Source organism: Callionymus lyra, chromosome 5 (assembly GCF_982586985.1).
Source record: "Callionymus lyra chromosome 5, fCalLyr1.hap1.1, whole genome shotgun sequence".
In the NCBI taxonomy this organism is placed as follows: Eukaryota; Metazoa; Chordata; class Actinopteri; order Syngnathiformes; family Callionymidae; genus Callionymus; species Callionymus lyra.
The window spans coordinates 6,194,191-6,206,383 of NC_141822.1; the positions used below are offsets into that span (position 1 = coordinate 6,194,191).

At 40.2% G+C, this 12,193-nt stretch overlaps 1 protein-coding gene across 1 annotated transcript; it reads right to left on the reverse strand.

Annotated features, from left to right (window-relative positions):
* Positions 1–3,360: 3,360 nt before the first annotated feature.
* LOC148079147 (tripartite motif-containing protein 16-like) lies at positions 3,361–5,347 on the reverse strand. The gene is made up of 2 exons (XM_087792409.1): positions 4,442–5,347; positions 3,361–4,411 (listed from the first exon to the last, which is right to left on the reverse strand). Exons 1-2 carry the CDS (start codon positions 5,345–5,347, stop codon positions 3,728–3,730), a joined length of 1,590 nt encoding a protein of 529 aa, XP_087648535.1. The 3' UTR covers positions 3,361–3,727.
* Between the last annotated feature and the right edge of the window lie 6,846 nt (positions 5,348–12,193).

The following is a 12,193-nucleotide window of genomic DNA, read 5'->3' on the forward strand; positions in this document are numbered from 1 at the left end:
CTGGGAGCCGTCACTTTTTTTGCACTCGCTATCCCGGTACTTTGCCGGCTATTATCCGCCGACTGCCGTGTCGCTGTAGGGAGGAAAAGCGGATCTACACACATTGCGGAAATAACATTATTCTCCGTGCGTCGGCTGAATACAAATATATTCCACAACCCCAAACATGTCTTTTTCAAAGCCTGCAGTGAAGAGAAAGGTTAGTGATGAGCAAAGACGATTCCAGGAAAAGTGGGAGATGCAATATTTATTTTTTGAGCACGGGGGCACCCCGACGTGTCTTATTTGCACAGAGAAAGTTGCGGTGCACAAGGAATACAATTTGAAACGTCATTACACAACTAGACATGCTGAGGAGTATGAAAAATACCAGGGAGATGAGAGAGTGAACCGAGTTGCAAATTTAAAAAAGAGTCTACTGAGGCAACAAGATTTCTTCAAGAAAGCAACCAAAAAGAGCGATGCAGCAGTCAAAGCTAGCTACATGCTGAGTGAGATGGTTGCTAGCGCGGGAAAGCCACTCAAAGAAGGTGAATTCATTAAAAAGTGCAAGTTACAGGCTGCAAGTATAGTTTGTCCGGAAAAGATGGATCAGTTTAGCAACATCAGCCTTTCTGCCAATACCGTGGCAGAGCGCATTTCTGACTTGTCAACTAACATTTATGATCAACTGTGCGAGAAAGCCAAATATTTCAGTTCATACTCAGTCGCTCTTGATGAGACCACAGACATCACAGACACTGCCCAGCTCGCAATACATGTCCGTGGTATTGATGACAATTTTGAAGTGATAGAGGAGTTGCTCACAGTAGCTCCAATGCATGGCCAGACCACCGCTCAGGAGATATTTCACCAGCTGTGTGATGCCATTGAGAATGCCGGTTTGCCATGGAAGAGGTTAATTGGAATAACAACCGATGGAGCGCCATCAATGACTGGGAGGAAAAATGGACTAGTGACACTTGTTCAAAAAAAACTGAAAGAGGAGGGCGCAGAGGAGGCCATTGCTTTGCACTGCATTATCCATCAGCAGGCCCTTTGCAGCAAATGCCTGAAGTTCGATCATGTGATGTCTGTTGTTGTCAAATGCATAAACCAAATCAGATCTAGGGGCTTAAAGCACCGAAGTTTCCGTGCTTTTTTAGAGGAAATGGAGTCTGAATATGGGGATGTGATCTACTTCACTGAGGTACGTTGGCTCAGCAGGGGAAACTCGTTGAAGAGATTTTTTGAGTTGAGAGCAGAGGTGAAAGCCTTCATGGAGAAGGTTGGGGTGGATGTTCCTTTGCTAAGTGATCCCAAATGGCTCATGGACTTAGCTTTTCTTGTTGACATCACACATGAGCTTAATGTACTGAACAAGAAATTACAAGGCCAGGGGCAACTCATCAGTGCTGCCTATGACAACATTAGGGCATTCTCCACAAAATGTCTGTTATGGAAAACCCAGCTCTCTCAGACAAACCTTTGCCATTTCCCAGCATGCAAGGCACTCGTGGATGCAGGCACACCATTCAGTGGTGAGATGTATGTTGATGCCATTTTGAAGCTAGGGGAGGAATTTGATCACAGATTTGCAGACTTCAAGACACACAGAGCCACATTTCAAATTTTTGCAGACCCCTTCTCCATTGATGTGCAAGATGCACCTCCTTTGCTTCAAATGGAGCTAATTGACCTGCAGTGCAACTCTGACCTCAAAGCCAAGTTCAGGGAGGTGGGTGGAAAAGCAGACAAACTTGGACAATTTTTGAGAGAATTGCCTCCCAGCTTCCCTGAGCTTTCCCGAATGTACAAGAGGACCATGTGCCTTTTTGGAAGCACATACTTGTGCGAAAAGCTCTTCTCCACCTTGAACTTCAATAAGTCCAAGTACAGGTCCAGACTTACTGATGATCATCTTCAAGCAATACTGAGGGTCTCAACTGCTTCCTCTCTCCAGCCAAATGTAGCTCAACTATGCGAGAGGAAGCGCTGTCAGGTGTCTAGCAGCAAGAAGTAGGCAAGAGAAGCCATGTTCAAGCCATGTTCAAGTTCACGGATTTACTTATCGTTAATTCTCACATAGTAAGTATGTGTATACATTGTTGCTGACTGGAGAAATCTAATTATTATTGTTATTAATTATGACTGATTTATTTACTTAATTCTGATTTTGTTCATTTATATTTTGATTTTATTTTGTGTTGAAAATAAAAATAAAGACATTTAAAAATATTTTTTTCAAGAAATATTTTCTTGCGGCCCAGCCTCACCCAGACTCTGCATCCAGTGGCCCCCAGGTAAATTGAGTTTGAGACCCCTGATGTAATGTATTTATCCTTCTTAATTAAGACTTATATTCTGTATAAAAACATGTTTATATATCAGAACCAGAATTATCATTGAGGTAAGGTAGAATTTTATTGATACCTCGGGAAATTGTTTATTTAGTATATTATTTCAATTGATAGTGAATTGTTCCACCAACGGTAAAAAAAACAACAACATTAAACATAAATAAAAATTGAATTACGTTTATAGCGCAGAAAATGTGCAAAATGGAAAGTAAGGACTGTTGCACTAATTTTGTGTTATTTGTAATAATTTATTTATTTATTATTAATATCTAATTTTTTGTTGTCACCACATAATATCCACTGTTGTGTTTACAACAATAAAATTTGTTTTGATTCTGATCTTAGACACAGAGGTGTAAGAAAGTAAATATAAAGATGTTCGCACAGTTTTACCAAAAAAAATATAAAAATATATTGCAGTTAGAAAATGTGTTTTTGAATTATTGGAATTAGAATATTGAACTCAATGTGTAATATATATATATATATAATCTATATATTTATTTATTTAAAATAAATAATTCAAAAAGATAATTCATTGATTTAGATTAACATTTCAAAAAGAAAAAATAACCAATCAATCAATCAATCAAGTTTATTGATAAAGCACTTTAAAAACAACAACAGTCGATACAAAGTGTTGAACAATGACATGAAAGTGCTAAGAAAGCAGTTAAAACACACAAAATTAAAACAATATCAAATAAAACAAGTCAAAAGCACTAAAAACAGCTCAGAGTCTCATGCTGTGTTAAAAGAGAATAAAAGTGTCTTTTAAGACGAGATTTGAGTGAATAAAAATCAATGTTTCTATGTGTACATTTTTAAAATACAGCATAACTCAACATAACACTGAATCCAAGGATCTGGTTTCTCTGATACAAGATATAGAGTTTGTGTTGAACTCATTTTCATCACTTTACTTCTTTGGAGAAAATATTTTTTTCACAAAATGAAATACCTTTCACACTGTAATATTGAATCAAAACAAAATGTACATCAATTCTTCTTCTTTCTGACTCCTCGTGGACGACTGGCTGTGTAAGTGTGTGTATTGTCAAGAATCTGATGATACGTATCACGATACAGAGGCAACCATAACATCCAATGAGATACTGTAGTAACCAGGATATATTTGTAGTACTGTGGAGTACTTGAGTAACGACTGCTGCCATCATCACCGGATCATGAAGGTGTTTATTAAAGAAGATTTAAAGAAGACTCGTCATCATCAGTAACAATCCAATCACAGAGGTTCTAATCCAGTCACATGACGTCACTGTGTCTTCACTGCGGCACAAACGACAAACGTTCTCAGAGACGTTCATCCAAACATTGAAGCTTCATGTGATGATGTCACTCCTGGAGACTCACAATCTCACTGTCGTCTACTTCAGCTTCACAAACTCACACGAGGACGGAGCTATGACTCCAGCATGAAGAGGTTGAGTGAAGCTGGTCTGGACTCTGTGGAGGAGAGTCATGGTCTCAGAGACGCTGTAGAAGGACAGAAGACCTGCAGAGTGATCCAGGTACACCCCCACTGTGGAGGGTCCGACACTGGAGACTTTAGTTTCGATGTTGTTGTGTATAAATGAACAACCAGAGTCGTTACTATATAAACTCCAAGATTTGTCATTACATCCAAATAAACTTTCTTTTCCTGATCTTCTGATGTTCTTGTATGAAACTGCAGCTGCAACATCTTCTGTTCTCTTCACCTCCCAGTAACAACGTCCAGTCAGAGACTCTTGACTCAAGACTTGACGATAACTTTTGAATCTGTCTGGATGACGAGGACAAGGCTGACGTTTTCTCATGATTGTCACTTTCTTGTTTCCTTCAGACAACATCAACCTTGACTGTGCAGTGTTTGGATCCAGAGTGATGTCCTGTGAGTGTGTGAGGAACTGCTCTCTGGTCTCTGGAAGGAACATCATGGAGATGTCGGTCCACATGTCTCTCAGAAGGTCCTTGACTTGGTCTCTGCAGGCTGACACGGCTGCTGATACTTCCTCAAAGCGACGGTGAGTTTGCTCAAGGGTCGTGGAGGAGGTCGTGTCTTCACTGACCTCTGAGAGTGAGGTTGTGTCTTCACTGACCTCTGAGAGTGAGGTCCAGTTCTGCAGGAAGATGGTGTGACTGTCGGTGAGTGACAGCTGCTGCAGCTCAGCCTCTTTCTTCTTCAGCTCAGAGATCTCCTGCTCCAGCTGCTCCTGACGTCCTCGGACTCGAGCGGCTTCAGTCTCCTGCAGAGATCTGATCTGCTGCTCCACATCAGACATTCTTCTCTGGAGGATCTGGATCATCTGGACGAGGGTCGTCTGACTGTCCTTCACTGCTTCATCAGCAGAGACTCTGATGTTCTTCTCCTGCTGGAGCAGCTTCACTTCCTTCTCTCTCTTCTGGATCTTCTGCTGGATCCTTCCTTGACTCTGATCCAGGTCTTTCTCTCTCTCCCTCCTCTCTGCTGTGGTCGAGACGATGTCATGATCTTTGTGTTGGTCCACAGCACAGAGAGAACAGATGAGCTGCTGATCAGAACGACAGAACATCTTCTTCTCCTCCTCGTGTTCAGAGCAGATCATCTCCTGGAGCTGCTTGGACGGCTGGATCAGCTTGTGTCTCCTGAAGGCCGGAGCTTCTCGATGAGGCTGAAGATGTTCCTGACAGTAGGAGACCAGACACACCAGACAGGACTTGAGGGCTTTCATCTTCCTCCCAGTGCAGACGTCACAGGTCACATCTTCAGGTCCAGCAGAGCAGAGGTCCTCAGCTGCTCCAGTCTTCTTCAGCTCCTCCACTAACTCTGCTAACACAGTGTTCTTCTGGAGGACAGGTCTCTCGCTGAAGCTCCATCTGCACTGAGGACACTCGTAAATGTTCTTGTCCTGCCAGTGACCTTCAACACAGGTCTTACAGTAGTTGTGTCCACATTCAAGAGAGACTGGATCCTTCAGTAGTTCCAGACAGATGGAACAAGACAACAAATCAACTCTAGTCTCCATGTCTCTGCGACTGAAACATTCCCTTCATAGGTGAACTCTTTTATAGTCTCAGTCACATGTCTCTGCCACGATCTGCTCCAACCTGTTGATTCACATATTATTAAACTTCCTTGAAACCACCTGTTGTTCACGACAAAGACACACCTTGATTCTAACACACAAACACACACACACACACACACACACACACACAACGATACAATGAATTGCAATATATAGAGATAGTGTTGTAACAAGTATATATTTGTATTATTGTGCAGTACTTGGCTCTGCTGTTGCGATAGTGTAGTAACAAGTATATATGTGTAGTATTGTCCAGTACTTGGCTCTGGTGTTGTGATACTGTAGTAACAAGGATATATGTGTAGTATTGTGGAGTACTTGGCTCTGGTGGTGCAATAGTGTAGTAACAAGGATATATGTGTAGTATTGTCGAGTACTTGACTCCGGTTTTGTGATAGTGTAGTAACAAGGATATATGTGTAGTATTGTCGAGTACTTGACTCTGGTGTTGTGATAGTGTAGTAACAAGGATATATGTGTAGTATTGTGGAGTACTTGGCTCTGGTGTTGTGATACTGTAGTAACAAGGATATATGTGTAGTATTGTGGAGTACTTGGCTCTGGTGTTGCGATGGTGTAGTAACAAGGATGTATGTGTAGTATTGTCGAGTACTTGACTCTAGTGTTGTGATAGTGTAGTAACAAGGATATATGTGTAGTATTGTCGAGTACTTGACTCTGGTGTTGTGATAGTGTGGTAACAAGGATATATATGTAGTATTATCAAGTACTTGACTCTGGTGTGTGATACTGTGGTAACAAGTATTTATGTGCAGTATTGTCAAATACTTGACTCTGGTGTTGTGATAGTGTAGTAACAAGTATATATGTGTAGTATTGTCCAGTACTTGGCTCTGGTGTTGTGATACTGTAGTAACAAGGATATATGTGTAGTATTGTGGAGTACTTGGCTCTGGTGGTGGGATAGTGTAGTAACAAGGATATATGTGTAGTATTGTGGAGTACTTGACTCTGGTGTTGTGATAGTGTAGTAACAAGGATATATGTGTAGTATTGTGGAGTACTTGGCTCTGGTGTTGCGATAGTGTACTAACAAGTATATATGTGTAGTATTGTGGAGTACTTGGCTCTGGTGTTGTGATACTGTAGTAACAAGGATATATGTGTAGTATTGTGGAGTACTTGGCTCTGGTGTTGCGATGGTGTAGTAACAAGGATGTATGTGTAGTATTGTCGAGTACTTGACTCTAGTGTTGTGATAGTGTAATAACAAGGATATATGTGTAGTATTGTCGAGTACTTGACTCTGGTGTTGTGATAGTGTGGTAACAAGGATATATATGTAGTATTATCAAGTACTTGACTCTGGTGTGTGATACTGTGGTAACAAGTATATATGTGTAGTATTGTCAAACACTTGACTCTGGTGTTGTGATAGTGTAGTAACAAGTATATATGTGTAGTATTGTCAAGTACTTGACTCTGGTGTTGTGATAGTGTAGTAACAAGTATATATGTGTAGTATTGTCCAGTACTTGACTCTGGTGTTGTGATAGTGTAGTAACAAGGATATATGTGTAGTATTGTGGAGTACTTGGCTCTGGTGTTGCGATAGTGTAGTAACAAGTATATATGTGTATTATTGTCCAGTACTTGACTCTGGTGTTGTAGTATTTACAGACCACATGACTCTTGACAAAGTCGTAACTGCTTTTATTTGTTTTCAAACCAAAATATGTTAAAACATCACCTATAAAAGCTGCTGATGTCACTGTATCCTCTCGTCCTCAGTCACTGGGACCTCATTGTTTCTTTAGATACAGACGACATAATGACTGCTGCCATCTAGTGCCAGTTAAATGAAAAACGTTCTGATAATTTGAATGTTCACAAGAATTACTTGATTTTAAACGCACCGTAATAAAGCGTAAAATAACTATCATTTAAAAAATGGAAAAAATAAAAGGAAAATTTAACAATAAACAAGCGTCTTTTTTAATATGTATACATGGATACAGTGTCGTTGGGTATCGTGAAAGAAATATCAGGATATTTAAGTGAATCCATATTTACACCCTTATGATTTAGTAGATTTCATTTTGAGAATCATGGAAGCTGCACCGAGTGACCAGTAAAGTCAAGCTTGACCATGTGACCTCTTGGTTTTATATCCACGGCTCAAAACACGCAGCCATGATCCCAATATCTCCGACTCAGAAGTCACTTTGGTTCCCTGGTGATGTGTATATATATTTCATCTTTTATCACCATTTATTAAACCCTATTGAATCCAAATTAGGGCTTTTCCAATATTCTAAATTCTCGACCATAATAATGAAGTGTTTTATTAAATGTTGACATATTACATATTGTGTCCACATTGTGATATTATACGTGCAAATAAACTGATCATTGTTAGGGTTTTGTTTCGATGAACCGACCCCTCCCCAGACCGATATGTTGTGGTTGTAAATTACAGGTGGTTCATAGGAACGCAGCAGCATAATCAACTATTTCCAGGTCTCAAAAGTACTTTCAGGTTCATAGAAACCATCAGGTGGTTCAATCACGTTGAACCAGTACAGCTGCCTCCCTCTCTGGAGCAGGCAAGACTTCATTCTTGGTGGAGAGTTGGACGAGGTTGAGTTCTTGTTTGTACAGCTCAGAGTAATCACAGCAATAGTTTGTGTCACCATCTGGGAACTGGACCAAATTTCCAGAGGGCGTGAAAGCCAAAGATGTGCCAGTGAGTGATACAATTCTTTGTTTGTTTCCATCCCCTCGTCCTCTTCTCCTGCCAGACCCATGCACTCCAGCCAATAGGGAGCTATGATAGGAGCCACAAAACTATCATCATTTCTCTTTTTAGAGAAACTCTTTAAAGTCTTTAAGTTGAATCTTAATTAGCTGTATCAGGAGCTCAATGAAAGCACTTTGTTGAACTATTCTTTTTATTGGGAATTCTCAGAAAATCTTTGATTAGAGTAACTCATAAGATTTACCATTAAGTTAAAAACAGAGAAAATATAATTTTCTTCCCTGTCAGGAGCTTTAACTTGTCACCTGCAGTAAAAGTTACTTCTTCTTGAAAAGAGGAGGTCAATAAATTAATAGAACATATTAATAATAATAATAATAATATTAATGCTTAAAATAATAGGTAGAGAAGCAAGAACAAAAACAAATAATTAAAAAAATGAAACTATGAAAGAGGAAGAAAGAGAAAAAAAAATCTAAATCAAAGAACCAAAACTTTATTAACTAATTAAAATCCATAATAAAATCAAAAATCAATTAAACAAAAAAGTCAATAAAGTTATTAATAATAAAAACAATAACAATAAAATCAAATGTAATAACTTGAAACTCAAAAGTTATAATAATAACCAAGTTCACTACTGCCGAAATATGACAGATACAGCACTGAAGGAAGACCAAGAGGAGGAGACAGGCTCAGAGACAGCAGGGGTTCCAAACAAAGAGGGAGAGATTTTCTCTTTGATCAATTTAATTTTCTTAATGAAAAATCTCAACAATGTGTAACCCACATATAGATAAAAACAATCCACTTCCGGTCCGGCTCTTACTTTAGCGGGCCAAGTTCCTCCCCCACGTCACTTCCACTTCTTGTGGTTGCCGGTAGCAGCCCCCACACGCTGTTGCCGCCGACTTTAAAAAACTCTTTGATGCGGACTTTAAAGAATTCCTTGTCGCGGACTTTAAAAAAACTCCTTGACGCGGACTTTAAAGACTTGATCAGAAATCGAGATCACTGTACTGCAGCGGCTTTCGTTACCTTATCCGTTCACGCTACTCATCGGTCAGGTTTTTTGTTTCTCTCCCTTTGATGACTTTTCATTTCACAGAGATGAAATGATGGCGAGCAGCCCAACCCCCGCTACATCGCGGTAGGAGTACTTTTTTTTTCTCTTCCCCTGAACCTGGGACAGAACCCTCTTTCCTCCCTCAATTGGATTATGGACATTTATGAACTGGACTCTTAGACAAAAAGAGAAAAGAGTTGAACGTTTTGGTTTTGTTTATGACATTGGAAATTGTATTTTGATTTACCTGTGTCTGAAATTTACCTCTGTTAATTTAAAATATATATTTTTTCAACCTTATGTCGACTGTCTCTTGTTCAATCCCCTGGGCTCCTGTATCGAACCTACACAAAAGATCCTAGCCCTTAAGCGTCACAAGTGGCGAGCCAGCCAGCAGCGTTACAAATGCATTGCTGTCAGCTTCACAGAAGACAGGCGTGATTTCAGGAGCAGGAGACACGAGAGAATTAATCGCGTCAAACAACACTTTTCTTATTTGCTGCTACGAGTTTTCTGATGTAATCAGATCTAGCAGTTTCCAACATCACATTGTAAGAAGACATCAGATCCCTGAGGTGAAGTCTGTGCACCTTAAGTTTAGTGGACTTCCAGAGACACTCAGTCTTTCGACAAACTCTCTTCAGACTCAGGAGATCTTCGTTTTTTCAAGGGCACTGTTTCTTCTGAATTTTAAGTTCGATTTAACAGGTGCCACTTGATCCAATATTTCAACACAATGAGTAGTAAAACAGTGAATCCAACCGTCCACGTTAAGGCAGTCATCAAAGGAAAGAGGGTCAAACATAGCAGAAAAACTGTCAGCAGTACCAGCTGAGATGACATGTCTCTGAGACCTAACTTTCAAAGGCTTAGGTTCAGGGATGAAGTCCAGGTTAAACTAGACAAGAGAATGATCACTCAGATGGACATCATGTACAGATACATTAGAAATGTCCAGGCCAAGAGTAAAAACTAAATGTGATGCCTTTTTGATGAGTGGGTTCAGAAACATGTTGCTCAAAATTAAAGGCTTCTGTTAAAGTTAAAAGTTCTTTAGCAGAGCAAGATGTGACGTCATCAACATGAAGATTAAAGTCTCCAAGAATAAGAACAGATTCCATTTGAATAATGGAAGATAAGAAGTAAGTAAGTAATATTTATTTATATAGCGCTTTTCGAGACCAGGGTCACAAAGCGCTTAAACAATCAAAACAATACTCGGAAAAGTACATACTTTAAAGATCAAGATAATACTGAGAACAACACAGGAGTTCGAGAAATTCAAGGAAAAGCCTGAACAAAAAGAAACGTCTTAAGATGTTTCTTAAAGGAGTCAGTAGACTCCATCAAGCGCAAAGAGAGAGGAAGATCGTTCCAAAGCTTAGGAGCAACAGCCTGAAAAGATTTCTTCTCTCCTCTGGTCCTGAGCCGTGCGCGTGAAACCATAAGTAGATTCTGATCCACAGACCTCAGAGCCCGAACTGGGGTGTAAGGCTGGATCAGATCAGTGATGTAAGGAGGAGCCTGACCATGAATAGCTCTGAAAGTAAGAACCAGAATTTTAAAGTTGATCCTGAAAGAAAATGGAAGCCAGTGAAGAGTTTTAAGGATCGGAGAAATGTGAGTTCTTCTACTTGAGCCGGTTAGAATTCTCGCTGCAGAGTTCTGAATCAACTGCAGGCGAGACAGCTCCTTCTTGTTAAGACATGAAAACAAACTGTTACAATAGTCCAGACGAGAAGAAACAAACGCATGGATTACAAGCTCCAGATCATGTTCCAACATTTTGCTAAGTTTAGAGATTTTTCTCAGTTGAAGGAAACAGTTTCTTGTCAGTTTTCTGCAATGTCGAAAAAGAGACATGTCTTTATCAAATACAACACCCAGGTTTCTCAGGCTCAGTTTGACAGACTGACCTAAGTCACCCAAGTACTGACTCAACCCTGGAATCTTATCATCAGGAGCAATCACCAGTGTTTCACTTTTGTCCACATTTAGCTGTAGAGTGTTTTCACTCAGCCATTGTTTGATTTCTAGCAAACAATTGACTAAGCTGTTCAGCCTCTGGGGCTCAGTTGGATCAAAAGAGCAGTAGAGCTGGATGTCATCAGCAAAAATGTGATAAGAAACATCTGGAAATCTCTGAATGATTTTACCGAGGGGAATCAAGTACAGCAAAAACAATAAAGGACCCAGAACAGAACCTTGAGGGACTCCACACAACAGATCTGCCGATTCAGACCTCATTTGATTGGCAGATACACTAAAACTGTGCCCAGAAAGGTAAGATGAGAACCATTCTAACACAGACCCAGACAGTCCCACTTCATCCCTCAGTCTTCTCAGCAGGATATGGTGATCAACTGTGGCAAAGGCTGAGGACAGATCCAAGAGAACCAGAACAGTGAATTTACCAGAGTCAGCCGACATCATGATGTCACTGGACACTTTCAATAAAGCTGTCTCCGTAGAGTGATGTTTACGGAAGCCAGACTGAAACTTCTCATGGATGTCGCTCTGATCCAGGAACAAAGACAGCTGCTCAGACACCACCTTCTCCAAGATCTTGGACAAAAAAGGGAGCTTAGAAATAGGCCTGAAATTACTGAGGTCAGTTGGGTCTAAGCCTGGTTTTTTGAGCAGAGGCTCCACAATGGCATGTTTAAATGCATTGGCAAAAACCCCTGTGGAAAGGGAGAGGTTCACCATATTGGTAACCCAGGGGCCAATTACATCAAATACTTTGATAAAAAGCTTACACGGAAGGACGTCATCTGAGCAAGAGGAGAGTTTCATCTTGTTCACTAGTGCCGAAATATCACCCAAAGATACAGCAGTGAAGGAGGACCAAGAGGAGGAGAGGGGCTCAGAGACAGTAGGGGTTCCAAACAAAGGGGGAGAGATTTTCTCTTTGATCAATTTAATTTTGTCAATGAAAAATCTCAACAATGCATTGCTGTCAGCTTCACAGAAGACAGGCGTGATTTGAGGAGCAGGA

Bases quoted from the DNA above. Each gene is read 5' to 3' on its own strand.
- LOC148079147 (XM_087792409.1), bottom strand. From the start codon at position 5,347: ATGGAGACTAGAGTTGATTTGTTGTCTTGTTCCATCTGTCTGGAACTA. The intron at 4,412-4,441 runs GTCAGTGAAGAC...TCACTCTCAGAG, and splicing joins ACTGGACCTCACTCTCAGAG to GTCAGTGAAGACACGACCTC.